This window comes from Bombina bombina, chromosome 5, assembly GCF_027579735.1.
Source record: "Bombina bombina isolate aBomBom1 chromosome 5, aBomBom1.pri, whole genome shotgun sequence".
Classification (NCBI taxonomy): domain Eukaryota; kingdom Metazoa; phylum Chordata; class Amphibia; order Anura; family Bombinatoridae; genus Bombina; species Bombina bombina.
In genome coordinates this window covers 1,032,700,513-1,032,725,791 of record NC_069503.1, presented here as the reverse complement: position 1 = coordinate 1,032,725,791, position 25,279 = coordinate 1,032,700,513, and the positions used below count along the sequence as shown (strand labels likewise).

Below are 25,279 nucleotides of genomic sequence, written 5' to 3'. Positions count from 1 at the left end.
TATTTAACCTAAGAAATTTTATTAAAAGGTTTTGAAATACTGTTTCATGTGATTATTATTATTATTATTATTATTATTATTATTACACCACAGTAAATAAGAATAGTGTTGTACAATCTGTTCTGAAACTACAAATGGCTATAACACCTTTTTATAACAATAATCTTCACTTTTATTATTAAAATGTCTAGATAATCAAAATTAAAATGTGCTTGTTCTAGAAAAAGAAAGCTTCTAGCAAATGTTAAAGGGACAGTCTCGAATTTATAATTGTTTAAAACATAGATAATCCCTTTATTACCTATTCCCAGTTTTACATAACCAACACTGTTATATTAATATATTTTTTACCTCTTTGATTAACTTATATATAAGCCTCTGCAGACTACCCCTTATCTCTGTTCTTTTATCAGACTTGCATTTTAGCCAATCAGTGCTTACTCATAAATAACTTCACAGGAGTGAGAACAATGTTATCTATATTGTACACATGAACTAGCACTGTGTAGCTGTGAAAAACTGTTAAAATGCACTGAGATAAGAGGCGGCCTTCAAGGGCTTAGGGATTAGCATATGAGCCTACCTAGGTTTAGCTATTGACAAAAAATACTACGACAACAAAGCAAATTTGATGATAAAAGTAAATTGAAAGGTTGTTATCTGAATCATGGAAGTTCAGTTTTGGCTAGACAGTCCCTTTAATACTGTTTCAGGGGCATGGGCACAGAACATATGCTGTGTGTCTCCAGTTTACCAGAATCCATTCACAGTGATGTTGGTGATTTGTGTGATAGAATCTGAGCAATTGCTGACCTGCTACGTGCCTCAGCTGTATTTCTACTTATGTACTTGCTCTCATTTATTAAGCTCCGCCTTGGGAACCTGTCTACCTGAATTTAGGACAAACAAGCAGCATCTGGTGCTCGCATTTAAGATTGCACAGGGAAATTGTAGTGCAGTCCGGCTTCTAATTGCAACCAATCAGGAGGGAGCAGAACTTGTCAATCATCCTGGATAAATAAATCCAGGATAATTCAGCCACCTCAGAGGTTGGAGTACGCTTACTACTGCTGTTTGTTAACCTGTGCTTTGCTCACATCAGCAAATCTGCTCAGCAAAGGCTCCAAACTGCACCCTCGGTAATATTTGAATGTGGGTGCACAAGGGCACACACTGCACATGTGCATATGCCCCTGAAACAGTTCTAACTTTGTATTGAAGCATTTGTGTTAATACAAATATATAAGAGAAATATTTTTATTTTAAATGATTAGCTATAATGTTGTTTAAGAAGAAACATGGGAAATTTGTACATTGTTATTTCACAAAGCAAAAAAAAACTAAATTCATCATTTAAAATAATTCAATATGATTTTAATGCTGATCTTAAAATCAGAAACCTGACAAAAAGTTGGCTTATATTATGGTAAAACAAGATTAGCAATGTGGATAAGCAATAGTTAAATATAACTAACTCGATCTATTGCGACCTATAAAATTGAAACCTCTTTTTAAGTTAGGGTCCTCCCAATGACAAGAAGGAGACACTCTTGGACCCAGCCTCACTCATCTATGCTATGTTAGGGAATCTAACAAAACTGAAAGGCCTCTTTTGGGCCCAATGGGAAGATAATATAAAAAACTGTATAATGTATTTGTTAACGATAATAGTTATGAGCTAACATTTGAGGGTCTCAAATGTACTAGGAGTAAACCTTACAAGGCAGTATAGGAGATGCATGAAAAAAGAAAGCCTTTCAATACACTACATACATAATTAAAGGGACACTGTACCCAAATTTTTTCTTTCGTGATTCAGATTGAGCATGAAATTTTAAGCAACTTTCTAATTTACTCCTATTATCAAATTTTCTTCATTCTCTTGAAATGCAAGAATGTAAGTTTAAATGCCGGCCCATTTCTGGTGAAGAACCTGGGTTGTCCTTGCTGATTGGTGGATAAATTCATCCACCAATAAAAAAGTGCTGTCCAGAGTACTGAAACCAAAAAAAAAGCTTAGATGCCTTCTTTTTCAAATAATGATAGCAAGAGAACAAAGAAAAATTGATAATAGGAGTAAATTAGAAAGTTGCTTAAAATTGCATGCTCTATCTGAATCACGAAAGAAAAAATTTGGGTACATTGTCCCTTTAACATCAAACCAATATTAGATCTTATATGTTATTAATTAAGCATGGCTTAAGGATATTTAAAGCTGGCTATTGCTGCTTCAGTCTGCTACACAAGGTCTACACTCTCCCTCGTCGGCTGAGGAAAACCTTTGGCTGGCAATATAGTTATATGACAAACAAAAAAGCAAAAAATATGCATAACAATGAGCTTTGTTTTTCTATATAATAATTGACATTTTTTTAAAACCATCCAGTACTGCTGCTTCTATATTTGCTAGTGTGTGATTTTCTTTTATATTAATATACTCATAAATTATGCTACAATGCAATTAGTTATTTCCCTCTATAGAATATACAGAATATAAATATTATAATGCATGTAATAGAATATAAAATAATAAGAAGAAACACCGTTCAGATCTAGTCTGGCATGGGGAAAAGGTTACTCAGGCTGTGTGGAGCGGGCTTGGAGCAGCAAACAAACCTCATAAATGTAGTAAAAAGGAAAAAAACACTGCAGAGCAATGCTAAAAGAAGTTTTTTTCAGAACAAATATAAAAAATACACAACCATGTACCATGGAGAGGTCTCATCTTGCGTGTTTAATGCGCAACAGGGTGCTTACTCATAAATCTATGAGTAAGCATCCTGTTGCGGCGCAAAAGTGTAAGATGAGCCCTCTCCATGGTGTATTTTTGTAATTTTTTATATTTGTTCTGAATAAAGCTTCCTTTAACGTTGCTCTGAAGCGATTTTTTCCTTGTAATAAGGAGATTATCTAAAATGAAATTGATTAGTAGTCAGCGCCAGGAGAGCAAAGCACACAAACTCACTATAAAAAACGGCCACCTAACAGGGTCGTACAGATGAATAAATAAATAGTGGAGACGTAGGAGCGCCACCCAAAGGGGGCTTAAGTGTGCTGGTGGAAAAGCTGGGCCCAAAGATATTATCAATATGGGTGTATAATGGCCAAAAAACAACACATAGTACTGTATTACTAAAGAGCGTAGAAATAGTACTGTATTAATAACACATAATAATGTATTAGTAAGGAGCGTAGAAATAGTACTGTATTAATAACACATAATAATGTATTAGTAAGGAGCGTAGAAATAGTACTGTATTAATAACACATAATAATGTATTAGTAAGGAGCGTAGAAATAGTACTGTATTAATAACACATAATAATGTATTATTAAGGAGCGTAGAAATAGTACTGTATTAATAACACATAATAATGTATTAGTAAGGAGCGTAGAAATAGGGTGAAAAATACAGACAATAAAGATTATATAAAAACATATGTTATATATAAAAACGGTTTTATTTCAAGGAATATATGGAACAAGATTGCTAGAACTATGTAGCAATCTAGCAGAGTTAGTCACAATCTAAAGTAAAATATTTAAAAAGCAACAGTGAAAAACATGTCAAACATATGATAAAATAAGGGTATAAAAAAAAAAGGAAAAATAAGAAAAAATAATTAATGATATTAATGAATCTGAGCTCAGATAAAGGAATGTCACATATATAAAACAACAATCAAGTCCCAAAGTCTATACAGTCACAAAGAGTACAAAATCCAGTGGAGGTCTAGTGTGGAAGGATCCAGAGAAGAGAGAGGAAAGTACTATTATCCAGGGGAGGAAAATCTTTTATCCAAAACCTCTGGTTTAGAGTAAGAACATCTAAATTGTACCTGTGGAAGAAAAAACAAACAGATGCACAAAAACAGAAAAAGCTAGCTAAACTAAAAGGAAAAGTGCTCACCATATACAAATTGGAACTCTGTTGGTATGTCACAGGAGGTCAACGCATTTCGGCCGACTGAGAGGCCTTTATCAAGACTATACCAGCTTAATTTAAAGGCTGACTTAGCCAATCAAAGAAAGAGGGTGTGGCGAGTTGTAGGCGCCAAATGTGCATATGGACCAAAGTCTGGATAGATACTTCAGGGTAAGTAAACACTTTCGGGTAGCTAAGCTCCAGAGCCACCATTTTGGTTAGGGGCAACAAATTGATGGCCAATTGTTTAAAATGAGTGGCCAATTGTTTAAAATAGTGTATGGTACTTATCTAGATAATTTATAGTGTTTATGATATACATGGTCCAAAAATATGAAAAAGTATATGCAATGTGCTTTAAGATATAGAAAGTGTTTTACCAGAATAAGACTTCCGGGTGGAAGTGACTAAATCGCCATTTTATTTAAGGGCAAAGATGGTCAATATCTTTTAACCAGTTTTACTGGATGCATATAAATAAATATGTAAATTGTGTGCAGTGATAGCGCTATAGTAGCATGTGTTCTATGTCAAAAATGCCTTTGTGTGGTAATACAGTGTCAAGTTATATGGCTTATTAAAAAGTAAAAAACAGTGCAGTGAAGCGCCATTTTGGATAAAGACAAGGGAATTAAAATAAGGGCGCCATTTTGGATAAGGGCAAGGTAGTTAAAGTAATAATCATGATAGTAAAAGACAGTTCAGTGAAGCGCAATTTCGGATAAGGGCAAGGGAATTAAAATAAGGGTGCCATTTTGGATAAGGGCAAGGTAGTTAAAGTAAAAGGCAGTGCGGGGAAGAGCCATTTTGAATAAGGGCAAGTAAATTAAAATAAGGCCAAGGGAATTAAAATAATAGTTATAATAGTAGATATGATTCTAATAATGAGATACTATTTATTGTATCTTCAAAATGGCGCTTCCCCGCACTGTCTTTTACTTTAACTACCTTGCCCTTATCCAAAATGGCACCCTTATTTAAATCCCCTTGTCCTTATCCAAAATGGCGCTTCACCGCACTGTCTTTTACTATCACTATTATTACTTTAACTACCTTGCCCTTATCCAAAATGGCACCCTTATTTTAATTCCCTTGCCCTTATCCAAAATGGCTCTTCACTACACTGTCTTTTACTATCACGATTATTACTTTAACTACCTTGCCCTTATCCAAAGTGGCCCCCGTCTGCACTGTTTTTTACTTTTTAATAAGCCATATAACTCGACACTGTATTACCACACAAAGGTATTTTTGACATAGAACACATGCTACTATAGCACTATCACTGGACACAATTTACATATTTATTTATATGCATCCAGTAAAACTGGTTAAAAGATATCGACCATCTTTGCCCTTAAATAAAATGACGATTTAGTCACTTCCACCCGGAAATCTTATTCTGGTAAAACACTCTCTATATCTTAAAGCACATTGCATATACTCTCATATTTTTGGACCATGTATATCATAAACACTATACATTATCTAGATAAGTACCATACACTATTTTAAACAATTGGCCACTAATTTTAAACAATTGGCCATAAATTTTTTGCCCCTAACCAAAATGGTGGCTCTGGAGCTTAGCTACCCGGAAGTGTTTACTTACCCGGAAGTATCTATCCATACTTTGGTACATATGCACATTTGGCGCCTACAACTCGCCACACCCCATTTTTTTGATTGGCTAAGTTAGGCTTTAAATAATACAACCCTAAATTAAGCTGGTATAGTCTTGATAAATGCCTCTCAGTCAGCCGAAATGCCTTGACCTCCTGTGACATATCAGCCCGAGTTCCTATTTGTATATGGTGAGCACTTTTCCTTTTAGTTTAGCTAGCTTTTTCTGTTTTTGTGCATCTGTTTTTTTTTCTTCCACAGGTACCTTTTAGATGTTCTTACTGTGAACCAGACGTTTTGGATAAAAGATTTTCCTCCCCTGGATAATAGTACTTTCCTCTCTCTTCTCTGGATCCTTCCACACTGGACCTCCACTGGATTTTTTACTCTTTGGGCTCCATGTACTAAAGCGTCAATTTTCTCGCTGGCAACGTGTCTGCTCGACTCGCTTGAACTCGCAGCTAGCGAGATGTTGCCCGCCCGCCATATGTACTAATAAAACATCCAAAAAAATCTTGCATCTAATCCGCATAGAGCACTGGTGAATGATTCATACATATGATGCCTCGCTAGTTGTGAATGTACTATTATTTGCTTACAACTTGTCAGTCATGTTTGTCCCACGTGACTGTAAGGTGTCAGAAACGTCAGATTTGTCGCGGGAACATATTGCAGCACTATAAAAAGTAGAATTTATCAATTTTGTCAGACTGCATAGTTCCGAACTTGAAGCTTTACTGACTTTTATTGTTATTGATAAATTAAGTATGGCTACTTCTCGATCGGATTCACAGTCCAAATCGAAGAATCCACAATTTTCACATCAGCAGAACCTGGTTCTTGTCGATATGGTTCTAGACTCGTATGAACATTTATTTGGTTGTCGTGCGAAGCAAACTTTGAGTATCCGAAAAAAAAGTATCTGGACTCGGATAAGCGATGCTGTCAGTGCTCAAGGACCTGGGAAAAAGGACGTTGACCAAATCAAAAAAAGGTACAACAACATAAAAAGATTTGCCAAAGCCAAATTGGCAAAAGAAAAAAATTCTACTTGTGCTACCGGAGGTGGAACAGCTTATGTAGCTGATCTGACCGATTACGAGCAGAGACTGGTGCAGCGTCTAGGCCCAGAAGTAATCGTCGGGATCACAGATGATTGTGATAGCAATCTAAGAGGTAAAACATAACTCTAATTACTTATTAGTATTTAAATTGAACGATGATCATATTATAATTATCCAGTAGAGTCGGTTTATCAAAATATTTATTATTTAAAGATATTTTGGCGAATCAATTTTTATTGGCGACAAATTGGCGACAAATTTGATTATGCATCAGACGAATAATATACAGTTGAAGAAGTGTCTCCATGGCTAGCAAGATCAAAAGTGAGTAACGATTCAATTGTATTGTCCCTCTTTTAAATCAGTTGTAGGCGTATATCTTATAGACCCTATTGTTTATTATGGCGCTCACCACCTATTAGCTGGCGAGGGATTTTTCACGAGGTAGGTGCAGAAAATTTCATGAGCGTATAAATAGATAGTTTAGTAATTACTGTTTTGTGCGAGATTTATGTAGAGCGAGTATTTTCGAGCTACAAAAAAGACTGGAATTCAAGAGTTGCGGACAAATTCGCTCGACATTTGTTAATGTAAGGTTTTCAATGGATTCGTGGCATAGTACATACGGTTATTGATCCGCACGCAGAAATTTAGACGGAAATAGTCACGAAGATCTCGCAGACAGCTTAGTACATGGAGCCCTTTGTGACTGTATAGACTTTGGGACTAGATTGTTGCTTTATATATGGGACATCCCTTTATCTGAGCTCAGATTCATTAATATCGTTCATTAATTTTTCTTATTGTTCCTTTTTTTTATACCCTTATTTTGTCATATGTTTGACATATGTTTTTCACTGTTGCTTTTTAAATATTTTACTTTAGATTGTGATTAACTCTGCTAGATTGCTACATACGGTAGTTCTAGCAATCTTGTTTCATATATTCCTTGAAATAAAACCGTTTTTTTATATAACATATGTTTTTATATAATCTTTGTCTGTATTTTTCACCCTATTTCTACGCTCCTTACTAATACATTATTATGTGTTATTAATACAGTACTATTTCTACGCTCTTTAGTAATACAGTACTATGTGTTGTTTTTTGGCCATTATACACCCATATTGATAATCTCTTTGGGCCCAGCTTTTCCACCAACACACTTAAGCCCCCTTTGGGGGGCACTCCTATGTCCCCACTATTTATTTAGCATATAAAATAAGTCGTATGATGAAGAAGGGATACAATATTGTTGTAGTTGTAATATGGATTGAAATCTATGTTAGAGAAAAATACCTATAAGTTAACATGACATTTAACTTACATGATCACCATTATTCTAATAAAGACAGACAATCATTAGATATCTTTCTGATAGTAGTAAAAGGAACTGATTATTTTGAAAATATAATTTTGATGTGAGATATTTATACTTGTTGTGTTTGAGCTAATTCAATTTTATTTGATGATCTCTACTTATTTAAAAAAAAAATATGATCTGTCGTAAAAGATGGGAGGTGTTCATTTTGATATTATTGATATTGCTGAAATATTCTTCTCTGTTACTTAAGAGTGAATATACAGTTTTATTGCTATAAATAAATACAAATCTTAAAAACATGGTAAGAAAATGTTTGATTAAAATAGTCTGTTGAGTTCCTTACATTTTCTAAAAATAACTTTTTTTTTTCTTTCAAAATATTTTCCTTAACTGGATGTTATTTTAAAATAATTCATTTTTTTCTATAATCATTTTCAGATCTCTACTTTATTATAATCAAGAACTATTTTACCAACATTATCATCATTCCAAGATTCTTGATTTTTACAATTCAATCATTTTCTACTGTCTGGCTTCCTAAGTTGAAGTAGTATCAGAAAATTAGATGGCAATATTAATCAATCTTGCTACACTTTTTTTCTATGAATATCTTTTTTTTCAGTATTTGTGTTAGTTCTAAATATACTGCTGTATCTGTGCAATATCTTGTTATTTGATTAAGTTGTCCTTTTGGTGTATTTTTATTTAACCCTTGTTATTAGAGGCATGATAAGTTTAGAACTGATATTTAGTTTTGAATTTCCCTTGTTAGATGTAAAGTCTTGGTAACTTTATTTTGATCATACTCCTAATTCAAATTCATATTCTAATCAATACTATTTAAATAAGCCAAACATTATTTCAGATGTTTCTAATTCATCTGACAATAAAAATTAGATCATCTATATAAAGCGCGAAAAGTGCTCAAAAGTCAGGAATGTCTGAAACTATACACATTTCCTAGTCTTAACTGATCACCAGTGACCTTTTTTGTTAATACTTTTAAAAGTGTTGTTGCTACACTAAAAAAGGGTGGGTAAAGATTTGACTTACATGAATGAGATTGCCAATAATTTTATTATGCAAATCTTCTGCTTTAGTTCACTGTTACAAATGGTTTCATGACTTAATCATTCATTAGTAATTCCAACTGGTTAACTTTTAGAGAAAGATGATTTTAGGAAGGTAAATGTTACGATTTACTTAAATGTATATATATGTTCTTGTGTGACAAAAAGTAATGGACACTGCACAAATGTAGTGTAAAAAAAAAGAAATAAAAGGTAAAATCCATTTAAAATTATGAATAATGCATATTATATTAATTTCTGTTAAGTATAAGACACTGCTTACTGCTTTTTAATGCAAAAATGAAACATACTGTTTAACATCCCTTTAAGATAGAATTTACAGGCTTTTGTACATTTTAACAAGCATGTACACCAATACATTTCCAATACATTTTCAATATATTTAATATTTATGTCTGTATTAAAATGAAATAATTACTTGTTGTGATATTGGAACCACGGGAACACAAAATCCTTATATCTAGAATCTAAAAAGAAAAGCAAACTTTCTATAGAGACTTTAGAAATATTTAGCTTTTAGTTTCATTTGCAATATTAATCTAAAATTTAACTTGTGACTTGCAAGAAAACTTTAAATCTACAAACCTGATCTTACTGTTGTATCCAATAATTGTAACCTTATTAATAAAACGTTTGCAACAACTATAAAGTCATAGCAACACATCCATATGTTTCATATTTTATTCAGACTCATTACCAAATTCCTGAATGTTGTCAAAAATATTAATATTGTCATGAATATCCACAAAAATGTTTGTCATTATGTTATATTATATTCCAAAATTGTAATACTATTGTCAAGTCTTGTTATGCATTATACATTTTGAAACTTGGCCATAACTGTCAAATTCTGCTAACTATATACATTCTTCTGTATGTTGTTTCTTTTAGTGCCCTGTGGTGGAATTTTAACAAAGCGCAAAGGGACTATTTTGTCTTCTGGCTATCCTGAGCCGTATGACAACAATTTGAACTGTATATGGAAAATTAGTGTGCCAGAGGGAGCAGGCATTCAAGTAAGATCAGACAAGATTTACTGTTGTGTGTCTGTTTTTTAACTTAATGAAAATCATTTTAAGCAAATGTAGTCGATGTTTCTTAATTACACAATTGTATGTCATCACTGTGTGTGCATACCTGCAAAATGTTTGACATTAATGGTTGCAAAAGCAGACAGACAGATGACAGCATATCAAATTTGCATTCAGATACTTGTTGGAAATCTTAGATAGGAATGCAAGAGACATTGCTTGGTTTTGTGTACTGAGAAATAAACACACAAACATGACGTACTGTATATATCGACCTATGCAGATTCCATAAACAAGTCTAATGTTGAATAGTATACTGATCTGGGGACTATGGGGCCTAGTTATCAAGCCGTCAACCTCAAATATGCTGGAATTCCGCAGCGTATTTGTGGCGAGGCTGATTCGCCTTAGTTATCAAGCCCTAGACACCGGCAAAAGTAGAATTTTGTGACGTAAGCTTCGATCCGCCGGACTCAGTCCGACACAGATCGATGCTTACGTCACTACAGATGTTCCGCACACAAGTGCGGCACAATCTGACTACTTTTGCTAGTTATCAAAAAACTAGCAGGTACGCTCGGCACTTTCCGGCCCAGCGTACCTGGTTTTCAACCCGCCGCCCTAGAGGCGGCGGATCCGATAGGAATCAATGGGAGTCTGACCATAGTGAAAGTTCATGTTCGCTGCTGCCTGAAATCCCATTGATTCCTATGATAGTTTCTACACCTAACACCCTAACATGTACCCCGAGTCTAAACACCCCTAATCTGTCCCCCCCTACACCGCCGCAACTAAATAAAGTGTTTACCCCCTAAACCGCCGCTCCTGGAGCCCACCGCAAGCTATAATAAATATGTTAAACCCAAAACCGCCGCTCCCGGTCCCCGCCGCAACTATAATATAGGTATTAACCCCTAAACCGCTGCTCCCGGACACCGCCGCTACCTACATTATACCTATTAACCCCTATCCTGCCCCCCGACAACGCCGCCACTATAATAAATTTATTAACCCCTATCCTGCCCCCCCTACACCATCGCCACCTATAATAAAGTTATTAACCCCTGTCCTGCCCCCCCTACACCGTCGCCAACCTATAATAAATTTATTAAACCCTATCCTGCCCCCCTACACCGCCGCCACTGTAATAAATTTATTAACCCCTATCCTGCCCCCCTACACCGCCGCCACTGTAATAAAAATTATTAACCCCTAAACCTAAGTCTAACACTAACCCTAACACCCCCTAACTTAAATATTAATTAACTAAATCTAAATAATATTTCTCTTATTAACTAAATTAATCCTATTTAAAAATAAATACTTACCTTTAAAATAAACCCTAATATAGCTACAATATAAATAATAATTATATTGTAGCTATCTTAGGATTTTTTTTTTTTTTTTCCAAATAATATTTTTATTGAGACAACTTATTGTACAGCAATTTTGCCTGCAAATACAGAATTGAAGGTGCATAGATACATCATTGATATACATATTTAAATATGAGAAGTTAAATGCTTTTATACTAAGGTAAGCGATAATAAATGAAGATAAGGATGAAAGTAGATCCAGGCATGAGATAGGTCTCTTTTCTGGAAGTAACGTGTTGTATATGTAGATTTTGGTATTGTGTCCGTAATTTGTGGTGGTATCGGTACTCTATTTTATTGAAGTATAGAACGCAAAGATTTATGAGAGGCGGGGATGGTAGATGTGGAGGTGGAAAGAAAAGAAAGAGAAAAAAAAAAAAAAAAAAAAAAAAAGGGGAGGGGGAGAGAAGGATGTAAGGAGGCGGAAGACAATTAATAGGCCTAAGGTGGGGTCTGTATGTTTGAGGACCAGTTAGGAAACTTTGTAAGCCATGGAAGCCAAGTTTCATGGAAGGCGTTGGTCTTGTCAAGAACTCTATACGAGTATTGTTCCATTTGGCCGATGTAATGTGTACATGCAATTACCTGGGTGAGGGTCGGAGATTTCTCCTCCTTCCAAGCCCTTGCCATGGTTAATTTTGTGGCCATGAGGATATATATCGTGAGTGCTTCTCCAGGTAGAGTGAGGTTGGGCATCTGCATGTGTAAGAGAGTTACTTCAGGCGTAAATGGGGGGGCGAGACCGAGTGTCCGGAGAAGTGCAAATACTTTTTTCCATAATGGCTGAATTACTGGGCATGTCCACCAAATGTGGAGCGGGGAGCCAAGCATCTTACATTTTCTCCAGCACTCAGGGGATTGTGAATGGTATATCTTATTTAGGGTGGTTGGCACAAGGTGCCAACGAACCAGGATCTTATAATGTAGTTCCCAAAGCGTGGCACAATGGAGGATCTTTTTGGTTATTTTGATTCTGGCGTGCCAAACCTCTAGCGTGAGAGTAAGACCAATTTCTCTCTCCCACGCCTGGTGTTGTGAGATTTTATGTGAAGGAGTCGGATTAATGAGTATATTGTAGTGGAAGGACAGGAGGTGTCGGAGAGCATGAGCTCCCCGCCACGCCCTCTCCCAAGTGGTGTATGGGCGCAGTGTCTGTTTGGGATAGCCCCATATACGTAAGCGGGTGCTCAAGCGGAATCCCTCAAAATGCAACTTGGGTGGGAGTCGGAATTTAGCGCACATTGCTGGGTGTGAGAGCCATTTGTCTTCCTCATAGAAGTCTGAGATCTGTAGTGTGTGTGCCTGTGGCCATAGATCATGGTGGGAGTCTGGGAGGCAGTAAAGAGCAGCAGGAATTGTCATAGCGGGGGAGGGATGAGGGGATATGTCTGGGTGGTGTCTGATCTGGTCCCAGAATCGTAGCGAGTGTCTAAAGACAGGGTGTAGGTCGTCAATGTCTCGTCTATGATGGGGGGGAATCCAAATTATATCAGAAAGGGTTATACCCGAAGGCAGTAGCGAGGACTCTAGAGAATACCAACTAAGATGTCTCTCAGGATCATTCCAGCGGAGAATGTGTGAGAGTCTAGCGGCGTTGTAGTACGAGATGACATTCGGGAGAGCGAGGCCTCCTTGTAAAATCGGCTTTTCTAGTGTACGACCCGATGTTCTGGGTCGACGGTCTCTCCACACATATGAGGTGATTAGACTTTGGAATCTATTAAGGAGTGCTCTCGGGATGTTGTAAGGGATAGATCTAAAGAGATAAGTAATCTTGGGAAGAAAGGACATCTTTATCGCGGCGATGTGGCCCGTCCAAGAAATCTCCCTAAACTCCCATGAATCAAGAAGTCTCCTGAATTCCGGGAGTCTGTCAGTATAATTCTGCGCTATGGTGGCCAGAGGGTCTGGGCTAAGGTAGACTCCCAGGATTTTGAGTGAGGAAGATTTCCATTGGAAATGGTACGTGGACTGCAGCGAGGAAAGAGTTTGTGGAGGGATGTTTATGGGGAGGGCTTCAGTTTTGGTCAAATTGAGTTTATAGAAACATAGTAAACTGAATTTTTCTAGGATAGCGAAAACTGCAGGAAGGGAGGTGGTAGGTGAGGTCAGGAAAAGAGTAATGTCATCTGCATAGAGGCAGATTTTATGGATATGCGGTCCTATGGCTAGCCCTGCGGTCTGAGGGTCAATTCTGATAGATTGTGCTAGAGGTTCTATGGTGAGGGCAAACAGTAGTGGGGAGAGGGGACACCCCTGTCTGGTGCCATTTGCGATGGTGAATTTGGAAGACTGGAACCCTACCCCACGAACAACGGCCGTTGGGTGATCATAGAGGGTTTGGACTGCGCCTATAAAAGAAGCGGGAAAGCCAAAGATGGTCATGGCCTCCCACAGGTACTCCCACCTGACCCTGTCAAACGCTTTTTCTGCGTCTAGCGACAGGGCCAGGAAAGGGACCTCTCGGCTATCTGCGAGATGGAGGACATCTAGAACTCGCCTGGTCGCATCGACGCCTTCTCTGTTCGGGATAAATCCGACCTGGTCATTTGTTATAAGGGAGGAAATCACTCTTGTGACCCTATTAGCTAGGAGTTTGGCGTATATTGTTGTGTCAATATTAATCAGTGAGATTGGCCGATAGCTGCTGCAAAGATCGGAAGGTTTACCAGGTTTTAGAATGGTAACTATAACAGCTTCTAGGAATTCAGCTGCAAAGGAGGTTCCTGAGAATACCTCTTGGAAGAACTTGCAGAGGATAGGGGTTATCTGAGGCAAAAAAGTTTTATAAAACCTAGCTGTGAAGCCGTCTGGGCCAGGAGCTTTCCCTAGTTTCAAATTGCGTATAATTTTTGAGATTTCCTGTGTGGTAATCGGGGTCATCAAGAGAGAGGCATCTTCGAGAGATAATGAAGGGAGGGCGAGGGATCTAAGGAACTCAGAGATATGCTGGACAGGACAGGCCGAAGATTCTAAATTGGACTCAATGTTGTATAGGTTAGAATAGTATTGTCTGAAGGTGTTACCAATTTCACGAGGGGCAGTGACTTGTGTCCCTGATGGGGTTTGTATAGACATAATTCTGGCTTGGGCTGTACGATTTTTAAGTTTGTTGGCTAGAAGAGTGGAGGCTTTATTGCCGAAGTGGTAGTGGATTTTTCTATACTTCTCTAACATGGATTGGGTTTTCTTGAGCTCAAGGGTTTGAATTTGTTTCATTGTTTCTGAAATTTTGTCATTGATAGAGGCGGAGTATGTGAGAGAGAGGTCTGCCCTGAGGTGGCGGAACAGAATATTCAGAGAAGAGAGGGTGGCCTTGCTTTTTGCGCGCGCCTCCCATTCGAATTGGGAAGGTGGCCCCTCACCACTGCCTTCAAGGCGGCTCACTGAGTTTGAGCTGAGGTCTGGTCGTTGTCATTAAGAGAGATGTAATCTGTGATTGTATTCTGGAGAGCAGTCTTGAGATGTGGGTCTGTAAGAGTCCAGTCCTGTAGGCGCCACGTGAGAGGGGGTGGGCGAGTATGTGGGCCTATGTGTAGATGAAGTGAGTCATGATCTGACCACGAGATGGGGGAGATGGTCGCAGAATGAATAGTATCAAGGAATTTGGCGTGTACGAAAAAATAATCTATGCGTGTGTGTGACCTATGTGGGAAAGAGTAGAAGGTGAATTCCTTATCTCGTGGGTGCAGGGCGCGCCAAGTGTCATATAGATCATGTAGTGCTATTAGTGATTGGAAGGCTGAGGATAAAGAATGAGTTGCTCTGTCGTTTCTAGAGAGGGGAGGCCCCTGTCTATCTCTTTGCACATCCCAGATGAGATTAAAGTCTCCTCCCAATATAAGGTCTCCCTGCTGTATAGAGGCCACCGACTTAAGGAGAGTTCTAAGGAAATTGACTTGTTTACTATTCGGTGCATATATGTTAAGGAGGGTCACTAAGTGGGTGTTTACTCTACAGACAGCAATAATGTAGCGTGCTTGGGGATCTAATTCAATATGGATCTGATCGTAATGGACATTTTTGCCCATATAAATAGCGACCCCTCTAGATTTGGATGGGAATGTGGCGTCAAGGAGTGTTGGGTAGTGTTTGGAGGTGTATCGTTTGCTATGTTCGGGGGTCCAGTGTGTCTCTTGTATGAAGGCGATGTCTACGTGGTTTTTGCGTAAAAAGTTAAATAGGAGGCTGCGTTTGGTAGGGGAGTTTAACCCCTGGACATTGAGGGTTAGGAGATGTAGGCCCTTCATGGCAAAACTAAATTATAATCTGTGGGTGGGGGAGAAGGGGGAGAAAAAAAGGGGGGAGAGAAAGAAAAAAGAAAAAAAAAAAAAAAAAAAAAAAAAAAAGGGAGTGGGGTCCGAAGAGTGTAGATGAGTACTAATTATAGACACAGAGAGCTAGAGTTAACTTCACTTTCTGAGGTATGTTTTCAAGGGAGAGGAAGACAGCGGGCCAGAGCCGCTTTGGTTAAAGGGAGGGGGGGGTGTGGATAGGAGGGGGAGTGGATAAGTATTAAAGGACCTTGTATTGAATAAATGTAAATGTAGGGGTAAAGGGAAAAAGCTAGGGAGGGGGGTGGGAAGAGGGGCGGAGCCTTAAGTGTAAAGTCAGTGGGGGATTAATGTGAAGGCAGGTGGAGGGGCCAACCGGCTGTGTGGAAGGGAGGATGAGAGTATGAGATAGAGCTAGTAGTGGGGAAGGGAGGTGGGTGGGAGAGGGTAAGAGGAAAGAATACAGACCCGTAGGGGGAAGCAGGGGCTGCAACGATATGTAAGTAGGAAGTAGAAGAAAATGCGTGGAGAGATAGGGAGGTGGCGGGGGTAGCGCCCCCCAATTCTGTGTGAGTAAGTGGATGGAGTGGTTCAGCAGTGAACAAGGGTGTGTATGATACTGAGGACTGGTTAAGTACAAAGTTATGTAGGGACTAATCCGGGGTGAGGGATGAGAGCTAGGGTAGGTATAAAAGGGGTGATAAGGAGGATAGTGAGGAAAGTTAGATGAAGGTAGGTGAGGCAGGAATATGAAAAATGATGTGGGTGTCGTGAGAAGTGGGTATGTGGATATAGGAGGCTGAGGGTGTCATTGATAAGGTATAACAGGGTGTAAATGCAGTCTTGTCGACCTAAACATCTTATCTAGAGTATGAGTTCTAACAAAACGTTTCGTTAATATAAACATACTGAAGAAAAAAGATAACAAAGAGCATATAACGTTAAAGGAAAATGAACTAGGCCCTCTGTGGGCAGTAGTTGTAGATAAAAGAGAGAGGGTTCTTCAGAATACAGAGCATTATACAAACTATACCCGTATCAGGCCTGCAATCATTGAACCTGAAATTTCCTCTGGTGTAAAAAAAGGTGAGGTGCATTATTTCAAATAGAAAAAAAAAAACAACAGTGCAAATAACATTTTAGATATTTAACAAAAGATAGTTAGACTTGTGATCTATAAATTTGTCGTGGTAAACCTGTATATTGACAGAGTAGGCAAGTAAAAGCCGTGAGCCAAGAATAGAGTAAGGTGTGTACCCGTATGTGGGCTCTAGGCTTACCTGTCCGTGGGATGTCCATAGTAAAGGTCCTACTGGAAACATCGAGGGCGGGGAAGTGAGAAAAGAGTAAGATATGTACCCGTATGTGCACTCCCCCTCTCGGGATATCCCCCGCAGAACAGTCTAGAAGGGTTTCTAGAAGAAGAGTTCTCTCAGAGAACCAGAAGAAGGGCCATGAGTGTGGCGGACAGTTCCAGTGATAACATCAGGGGAGATCTGGATCTTGGGGTGGTGGGGTGGAGACCCTGGAGTGCCACTCTGAAGCTGAAGGGTTCAGATCGCCTGTTTTTCCCTTTTTCCTGGGAGGGAGGCCAGGGGGGCCAGTGAGTTCCCAAGTGGTGAGAAGCTTCATACCTTGTTCTATGGAGGAGATTGTGTGGGAGGAATCTTGATATTGTACATGCAACTTAACGGGGAATCCCCATCTGTATTTGATCTTGTGTTGTCTGAGAGCTAGCGTGAATTGGTGAAAAGTCCTCCTCTTGGCTAGCGTGTATGGGGATAAGTCGGGGAAGATCTGCAACTTGTTGTAGGGTTCCTTGAGTGGTCTGTTGGTGAAAGAGGCTCTCATGATCTTTTCCTTAGCAGTGTAGTAGTGTAGACGTACAATGACGTCCCTGGGGGTATCAAATACAGAGTTACGTGGGCGTGTGGACCTGTGTGCTCTGTCCATTAAGAGGTCCTGATCTGTGGAGGAGTCCAGGATATCTTTAAATAGTGTGATCAGATATTTCTGGAGTTCTGATGAGGGGACATCCTCCGGGATGCCGCGGATCCTGAGGTTGTTGCGGCGGGATCTATCTTCATTATCCGCTAATTTGGATTCGAGATCTGACATTTGCTCTGCCAGTGATTGAGAGTAGGCCAGGAGGTTGGCATGGTCAGTTGCGAGATCTTCATGCTTTCTCTCGAGGATTTCAGTTCTCTCTCCCAGGGAGGAGATCTCTCGTTTCAATTCGCCAACTGATTGGCGGAGCTCTTGCCTCAGGGATGAGTAGTGAGTGTCCATTTTATCAGTTAAGATTTTAATAGAGTCTAAGAAGGTAGATTGAGATAAAGTTGTTTTATCTTTGCGTGATACCTCTGATCTGGGGTTGTCCGCAACTGGAGCTGTTGAATCCCTGGAGTCTTCCCCTGAGAGGTCTGGATCTGAGAAGTTTTTACTGTGAAAATGATCAGTAAGAGTCCTCTTAGGGTTTTCCTGGTGTTTTGGTTTTCTTTTGATAGACTGAGCCATGATTTAAGTGGGTGGTCTCAGTATTACCAAAAAATTCGTGCTCAAAAATATAAACTAGAAACCGCTGAACCAGTGATAGATGAAAATTGGGGGGAACGCCAACCCCGCTCCTCCCAGGCTAGATGCCCTAGCCTTCCATTTTCTTATGTCAAATTATAACTAAGAAAGTTCAGAATTCTACTGCTAGACTGCAGTATAGATGAGGAACTCCCCCTCTCCTGGGGCTATACCACCTCTGGGTGAGACCGGTAAAAGGAGTTAGGATATGACCCGCGCCTTGGAGTGGGCGCGGGAAAGGGGGGAGAGGGGGGCGTTCAAGAGAGCAAAGATGCAGTCTTTGTAGTGCTTATGTAGAATTTCTGCAAGGAAACTTTATTGAGATGAGAGTTCCTTATAAAAGTAATAAATGATTTGAATGTTACACAGTCTCTGTAGATTATGATAGGTGCGAATATGATTAGGTGGTAGTAGAGGATCTAAAGGCACCTGTGGCTGTAAATGGTAATCCTGGGTATTATGCTTGGAGCCCACAGAGGCAGTAGAGAAGGGAGATATAACTGTCTGAAGATAGTTTAAGCAGCCAGGAATTACTGCAGTGTTATGTAACCTTCAGATGGGGGGGCTTAGATTGTGAGAAATTATTGCTCTGTTGGGAGAGGAGGTTAAGTATGATAGGTAGAGAAAGTCACAAAGAGGACTCTGCCACCCGGGTCAGCAGGTTTAGACAGTGTACTCACTTCTGTTAGGCCGGAGTCAGAGGTTTCTCAGGAGCTGCAGCGCAGATAACGTGGGTGAGGGCAGCTGCAGAAGATCATCTCCAGTGGAAAGTTCGTGTGTGCTGGGTTGCCTGCGTTCCAGGCTAGTTCAGATGTGCCGGGTTAGGCTGCGGGAGGGAGTGTATCAGGTCCCACTGCCAGATGCCAGATTGAGCTGGAGGAGGTGAGTGAAATATGCACATAAGCGCAAATGTTCCAGAGGCTCCGTGCATCACCTTGCATAGATGGAGGTCTGGCAAAGATGGCCGCCGTTCGCGGGCTTTTGCGGCGTCCTGCTTATTTAACCCCCAGCAATAGAGCAGTGTTGTAGGGGTCTGAAGGGTGACCGGAGCGTCAGCAAGCACAAACTAAAAAGCAGGGTAGGTGGAAACGGACCTGCGTTAGATTCCGGTGCCCCGGTGAAGTCAGGCATATAGCTCCGGTACCTTACAGTGGATATAAGATCTCGGTCCCAAAGAGATCACTACAGGGTAGGGTGTAGGGGTAGAAGGGGATGTGATTTACCGAATTAAGTATATTTTGGGGGTCTTTTCATTCATTTAAGTTAAGTTTTGGGCGATGGTAGCAGGGGAGCTCTAGCTCTATGCGTCCTCACTGCTCCGTAGTTGGCTCCGCCCCTTAGGATTTATTTTTATTTTACAGGCAACTTTCAATTTATTTTAACTAGGTACAATAGCTATTAAATAGTTATTAGCTATTTAATAGCTACCTAGTTAAAATAAAGAGAAATTTACCTGTAAAATAAAAACTAACCTAAGTTACAATTACACCTAACACTACACTATCATTAACTAAAATATTCCTATTTAAAACTAAATACTTACCTGTAAAATAAACCCTAGGATAGCTACAATGTAATTAATAATTACATTGTAGCTATTTTAGGATTTATGTTTATTTTACAGGTAACTTTGTATTTATTTTAGCTAGTTAGAATAGTTATTAAATAGTTATTAACAATTTAATAACTACCTAGCTAAAAGAAATACAAAATTACCTGTAAAATAAATCCTAACCTAAGTTACAATTAAACCTAACACTACACGATCATTACATTAATTAAATAAATGACCTACAAATAACTACAATTAAATTAAATTAAATAAACTAACTAAAGTACAAAAAATAAAAAAAGCTAAGTTACAAAAAATAAAAAAAATAAGTTACAAACATTTTTAAAATATTTCAACAATTTTAAGCTATTTACACCTAATCTAAGCCCCCTAATAAAATAACAAAGCCCCCCAAAATAAAAAAAATTCCCTACCCTATTCTACATTAAAAAGTTACCAGCTCTATTACCTTACCAGCCCTTAAAAGGGCCTTTTGCAGGGCATGCCCCAAAGAAAACAGCTCTTTTGCCTGTAAAATAAAAATACAACCCCCCCAACATTAAAACCCACCACCCACATACCCCTTATCTAACCCAAACCCCCCTTAAATAAACCTAACACTACCCCCCTGAAGATCATCCTACCTTGAGCCGTCTACAGCCAGCCGACCACCGATGGAACCGAAGAGGAGATCCGGAGCGGCAGAAGTCATCATCCAAGGGGCGCTGAAGAAGTCTTCCATCCGATTGAAGTCAACATCCAGGCGGCGCTGAAGAGGTCTTCCATCCGATAGAAGTCTTCATCCATGCAGCGTCTTCAATCTTCATCCATCTGGAGTGGAGCGGAGTCATCTTCAGACGAGCCGACGCGGAGCCATCCTCTTCTTCCCGACGACTGACGACGAATGAAGGTTCCTTTGAGGGACGTCATCCAAGATGGCGTCCCTTCAATTCTGATTGGCTGATAGGATTCTTTCAGCCAATCAGAATTAAGGTAGGAAAAATCTGATTGGCTGATTGAATCAGCCAATCAGATTGAAGTTCAATCCGATTGGCTGATCCAATCAGCCAATCAGATTGAGCTCGCATTCTATTGGCTGTTCTGATCTTGGATGACGTCCCTTAAAGGAACCTTCGTTCCTCGTCAGTCGTCGGGAAGAAGAGGATGGCTCCGCGTCGGCTCATCTGAAGATGGCTCCGCTCCAGATGGATGAAGATTGAAGACGCCGCATGGATGAAGACTTCTATCGGATGGAAGACCTCTTCAGCGCCGCCTGGATGTTGACTTCAATCGGATGGAAGACTTCTTCAGCGCCCCTTGGATGATGACTTCTGCCGCTCTGGATCTCCTCTTCGGTTCCATCGGTGATAGGCTGGCTGAAGACGGCTCAAGGTAGGATGATCTTCAGGGGGGTAGTGTTAGGTTTATTTAAGGGGGGTTTGGGTTAGATTAGGGGTATGTGGGTGGTGGGTTTTAATGTTGGGGGGGTTGTATTTTTATTTTACAGGAAAAATAGCTGTTTTCTTTGGGGCATGCCCCGCAAAAGGCCATTTTAAGGGCTGGTAAGGTAATAGAGCTGGTAACTTTTTAATGTAGAATAAGGTGGGGAATTTTTTTATTTTGGGAGGCTTTGTTATTTTATTATGGTGCTTAGATTAGGTGTAAGTAGCTTAAAATTGTTGTAATATTTTTAAAATGTTTGTAACTTATTTTTTTATTTTTTGTACTTTAGTTAGTTTATTTAATTTAATTTAATTGTAGTTATTTGTAGGTAATTTATTTAATTAATTTAGTTTTAAATAGGAATAATTTAGTTAATGATAGTGTAGTATTAGGTGTAATTGTAACTTAGGTTAGTTTTTATTTTACAGGTTAATTTCTCTTTATTTTAGCTAGGTAGTTATTAAATAGTTAATAACTATTTAATAGCTATTGTACCTAGTTAAAATAAATTGAAAGTTCCCTGTAAAATAAAAATAAATCCTAAGATAGCTACAATATAATTATTATTTATATTGTAGCTATATTAGGGTTTATTTTAAAGGTAAGTATTTATTTTTAAATAGGATTAATTTAGTTAATAAGAGAAATATTATTTAGATTTATTTAATTAATATTTAAGTTAGGGAGGTGTTAGGTTTAGTGTTAGACTTAGGTTTAGGGGTTAATAATTTTATTACAGTGGTGGCGGTGTAGGGGGGGCAGGATAGGGGTTAATAAATTTATTATAGGTGTCAACAGTGTAGGGGGGGGCAGATTAGGGGTTAATAAGTTTAATATAGGTTGCGTCGGCGTCCGGGAGCGGCGGTTTAGGGGTTAAAGTATTTATTTAGTTGCGACGAGGTCCGAGATCCACAGGATAGGGGTTAATAACTTTATTATAGGTGGCGGCGGTTTAGGGGGGCAGGATAGGGGTTACTAGGTATAATGTAGGTGGCGGCGGTGTCCGGGAGCGGCGGTTTAGGGGTTAATACATTTATAAGAGTTGCGGCGGGGTCTAGGAGCAGCAGTTAGGGGTTAATAACTTTATTTAGTTGCGGGGGGCTCCGGGGGCGCCGGTATAGGGGGTAGAGCAGTGTAGTTTAGTGTGGGTGCTTAGTGACAGGCTAGCAATAAAGCTGTCAAAAAGCCGAAGAGCAGCGAGATCGGATGAGTGATAACTCTCACAGTCCGCTGCTCATCGCCCTGTACTTGGTGCGCGGCTTTTTGACAGATTTATTGATAACTTAGGCTAAATTTTTCAGGTCTGCAGCGGCGATGGTAGGCGAGCTTAGGCGGGCGTATTGGGCCGGTGAAGGCAGGTAAAGTAGACGGCTTGATAACTAGGCCCCTATATCTCCAGAAGAATATAAATCAACTGTTGAAAAATAGGTCAATTCAAATAGTGCATGGTGAATAATATAAGACTCCATGACTTTCATATGTATAGCTTAGAAAGGAGTGACACAATAATGCAAGCTGAGTTAATTTATACTGTATATTTATTTACTTATTTATCTATGTTACTATTTATCTGTTTTAACTATTAACTCAGAGCTTTCTTGACAGTCTAGCACTTATACAAGAAGGATATGTGTTTTTTTTACTTTTAAAGGGACAGTCTACACCAGAATGTTTACTGTTTAAAAAGATAGGTAATCCCTTTATTAGCCATTCCCCAGTTTTGCATAAACAACACGTTTAAATTAATATACTTTTTACCTCCCTGATTACATTGTATTTAAGCCTCTGTAGACTGCCCCCTTATTTCAGCTCTATTGACAGACTTGCATTATAGCCAATCAGTGCTGACTCCTAGGTAACGCCACAGGCGTGAGCACAATGTTTATCTATATGACACACATGAACTAATGCCCTCTAGTTGTGAATAAAAATGTCAAAATGCATTCAGATAAGAGGTGGCCTTCAAGGGCTAAGAAATTAGCATATGAGCATACCTTGGTTTAGCTTTCAACTAAGAATACCATGAGAACAAAGAAAATCGATGATAAAAGTAAATAGTAAATTAAAGTTGTTTAAAATAACATGCCCTATCTGAATCATGAAATTTTATTTTTGACTAGCCTGTCCCTTTAAATACACTTATATTCTGTTTATTGATCACTCAATATCTTTTTTAAAGGGCACTATATAAAGAACACTGAGTTGAATTCTTTATTCCCACAGGTACAAGTTGTCAGTTTTGCCACGGAACATAACTGGGATTCTTTGGACTTTTATGATGGAGCTGACAATAATGCTCCAAGACTTGGCAGCTACTCAGGTAAACATAAATTGTCTTTAAAATCCATGGTTTATTGTTGGTTTATTAAATGTGAAAATACTAAATAATTTCCAACAAATATCAAAACAGTACCAACAAGGCTCCTGATTTAATATAATCCTACAGATCTATTTTTATATGTTTTTTTTTATATATGTTTGACGTTTAGTAGAATTAGTCAATATTATAGAGCTGTATTATTTCTTGCAAAAATAAATTTTTACTATATATTAGTTCTGACTCCTAGACAAAGGTTATTAAAAAAATATCTAGTATTATAAATTTATGTATAGCGTATGACATTTTCCTCCATGATACTTAGAAACAGAAAAGCTTTATAGCTTAAGAAAAACCACTAGTAATTTAACAGATTCTCATTTCATGGTCTACAATTATTAAGAACCAGAAGGACCTTTGAAATATGCATTCTAGATATATGATGAGTAAGATGGTCCAGCATGAATTTGCTGTATTATCTAAATTAGAATTTAGTTTACATAGAAAAAACATGGCTTGGCTTCACTAAATTTTTACTGAGGGGTTTGTCTTCTAGAGGGAGTCTAGCCAATTAAAATGCTACTCACAGAGATTATTACATCCTCTAACCACTGTCATAACATCTGTGGATCTGCCCTACTCAATATTATTATTGTTAAGGGGAAACATCTAGGAGTAACAACAGCTTAGCCATGAGGTAGTAGATGACCCAGAATCAAAGAGCGGGGCTGTTGAGTGCTGAAGAACATAGTGTGTAAAAATCACCTATCATCAGTTGTATCACTCACTAAAAAGTTCCAAATTGACTCTGGAAGCAACATCAGCACATTCACTGTGTATTGGGAGCTTTAGGAAGTGTTTTTTTTGTTTATGGCCGAGTAGTACACAGCGTCACATTAATGTTTTAATTTTATACAAAGGGGGCGCTAAGGAAGCTGATAGGGTGGATCAGATGATTAATATTCTAATATTTTACAATATAACTATTGTTATAAGGTTATAAATCAATTAAAAAAGTGTAGTGTAAAAAAAAAAACCAAGTGAATACCTATACAAATATATTAGTTTATATAAACTGTGACATAATTGTAACCATTTAGTCTTTATGACAATCTTTATGTGACAAACTTTTGTTTAAAAACTTCTATAATTTGTTTAACTCTCAAACAGTCGAATGGAAAAAGCTAGAATATTTTTTTTCTAAAACTGCAAAATGTGTTTATTTAATCTAGGTCAAAACATATACATATATAATTAAATGATTACAATAAATTTATAATACACTCATTAAAAACTATTAGGACTAAACATTGATTGGTTTACCGTTATTGTTATTTTACTTAGTTTATACTTATACTTTGTTTCTTTGTTATAATCACGATTGCTAACTTGCAGGCATCACCTGATGTCTGTCTGTTAGTTAATGTTTACTCGATTAGGAAGCAGGACGTTTCTTACACTATATTTGATATAAATCTTGATTGTCCATTTGTTTAAGCAAATATCCTTAATATACTCTCAAACAATTTCATTCATCATATTCCAAGTATAAAATGTAGTAACAGTCTTATAATTACCATTTAAAACACCATAATCTAAAATACCACCATTAAAGATAACTATATTGGTACAAAATGATTAATTGCCAAAGTCAGGGTATGTATATTTCTTTTTTTAAAAATTCA

General features: G+C 38.3%; 1 protein-coding gene across 1 annotated transcript in view; it reads left to right on the top strand.

Annotated features, from left to right (window-relative positions):
• The window catches only part of CSMD3 (CUB and Sushi multiple domains 3), a 1,747,434-nt gene that overhangs the window by 1,338,719 nt on the left and 383,436 nt on the right, over nt 1–25,279 (top strand). The window contains 2 exon segments of the mRNA XM_053715303.1: nt 9,919–10,043; nt 23,501–23,597. Coding sequence (XP_053571278.1) covers nt 9,919–10,043; nt 23,501–23,597 — 222 coding nt within the window.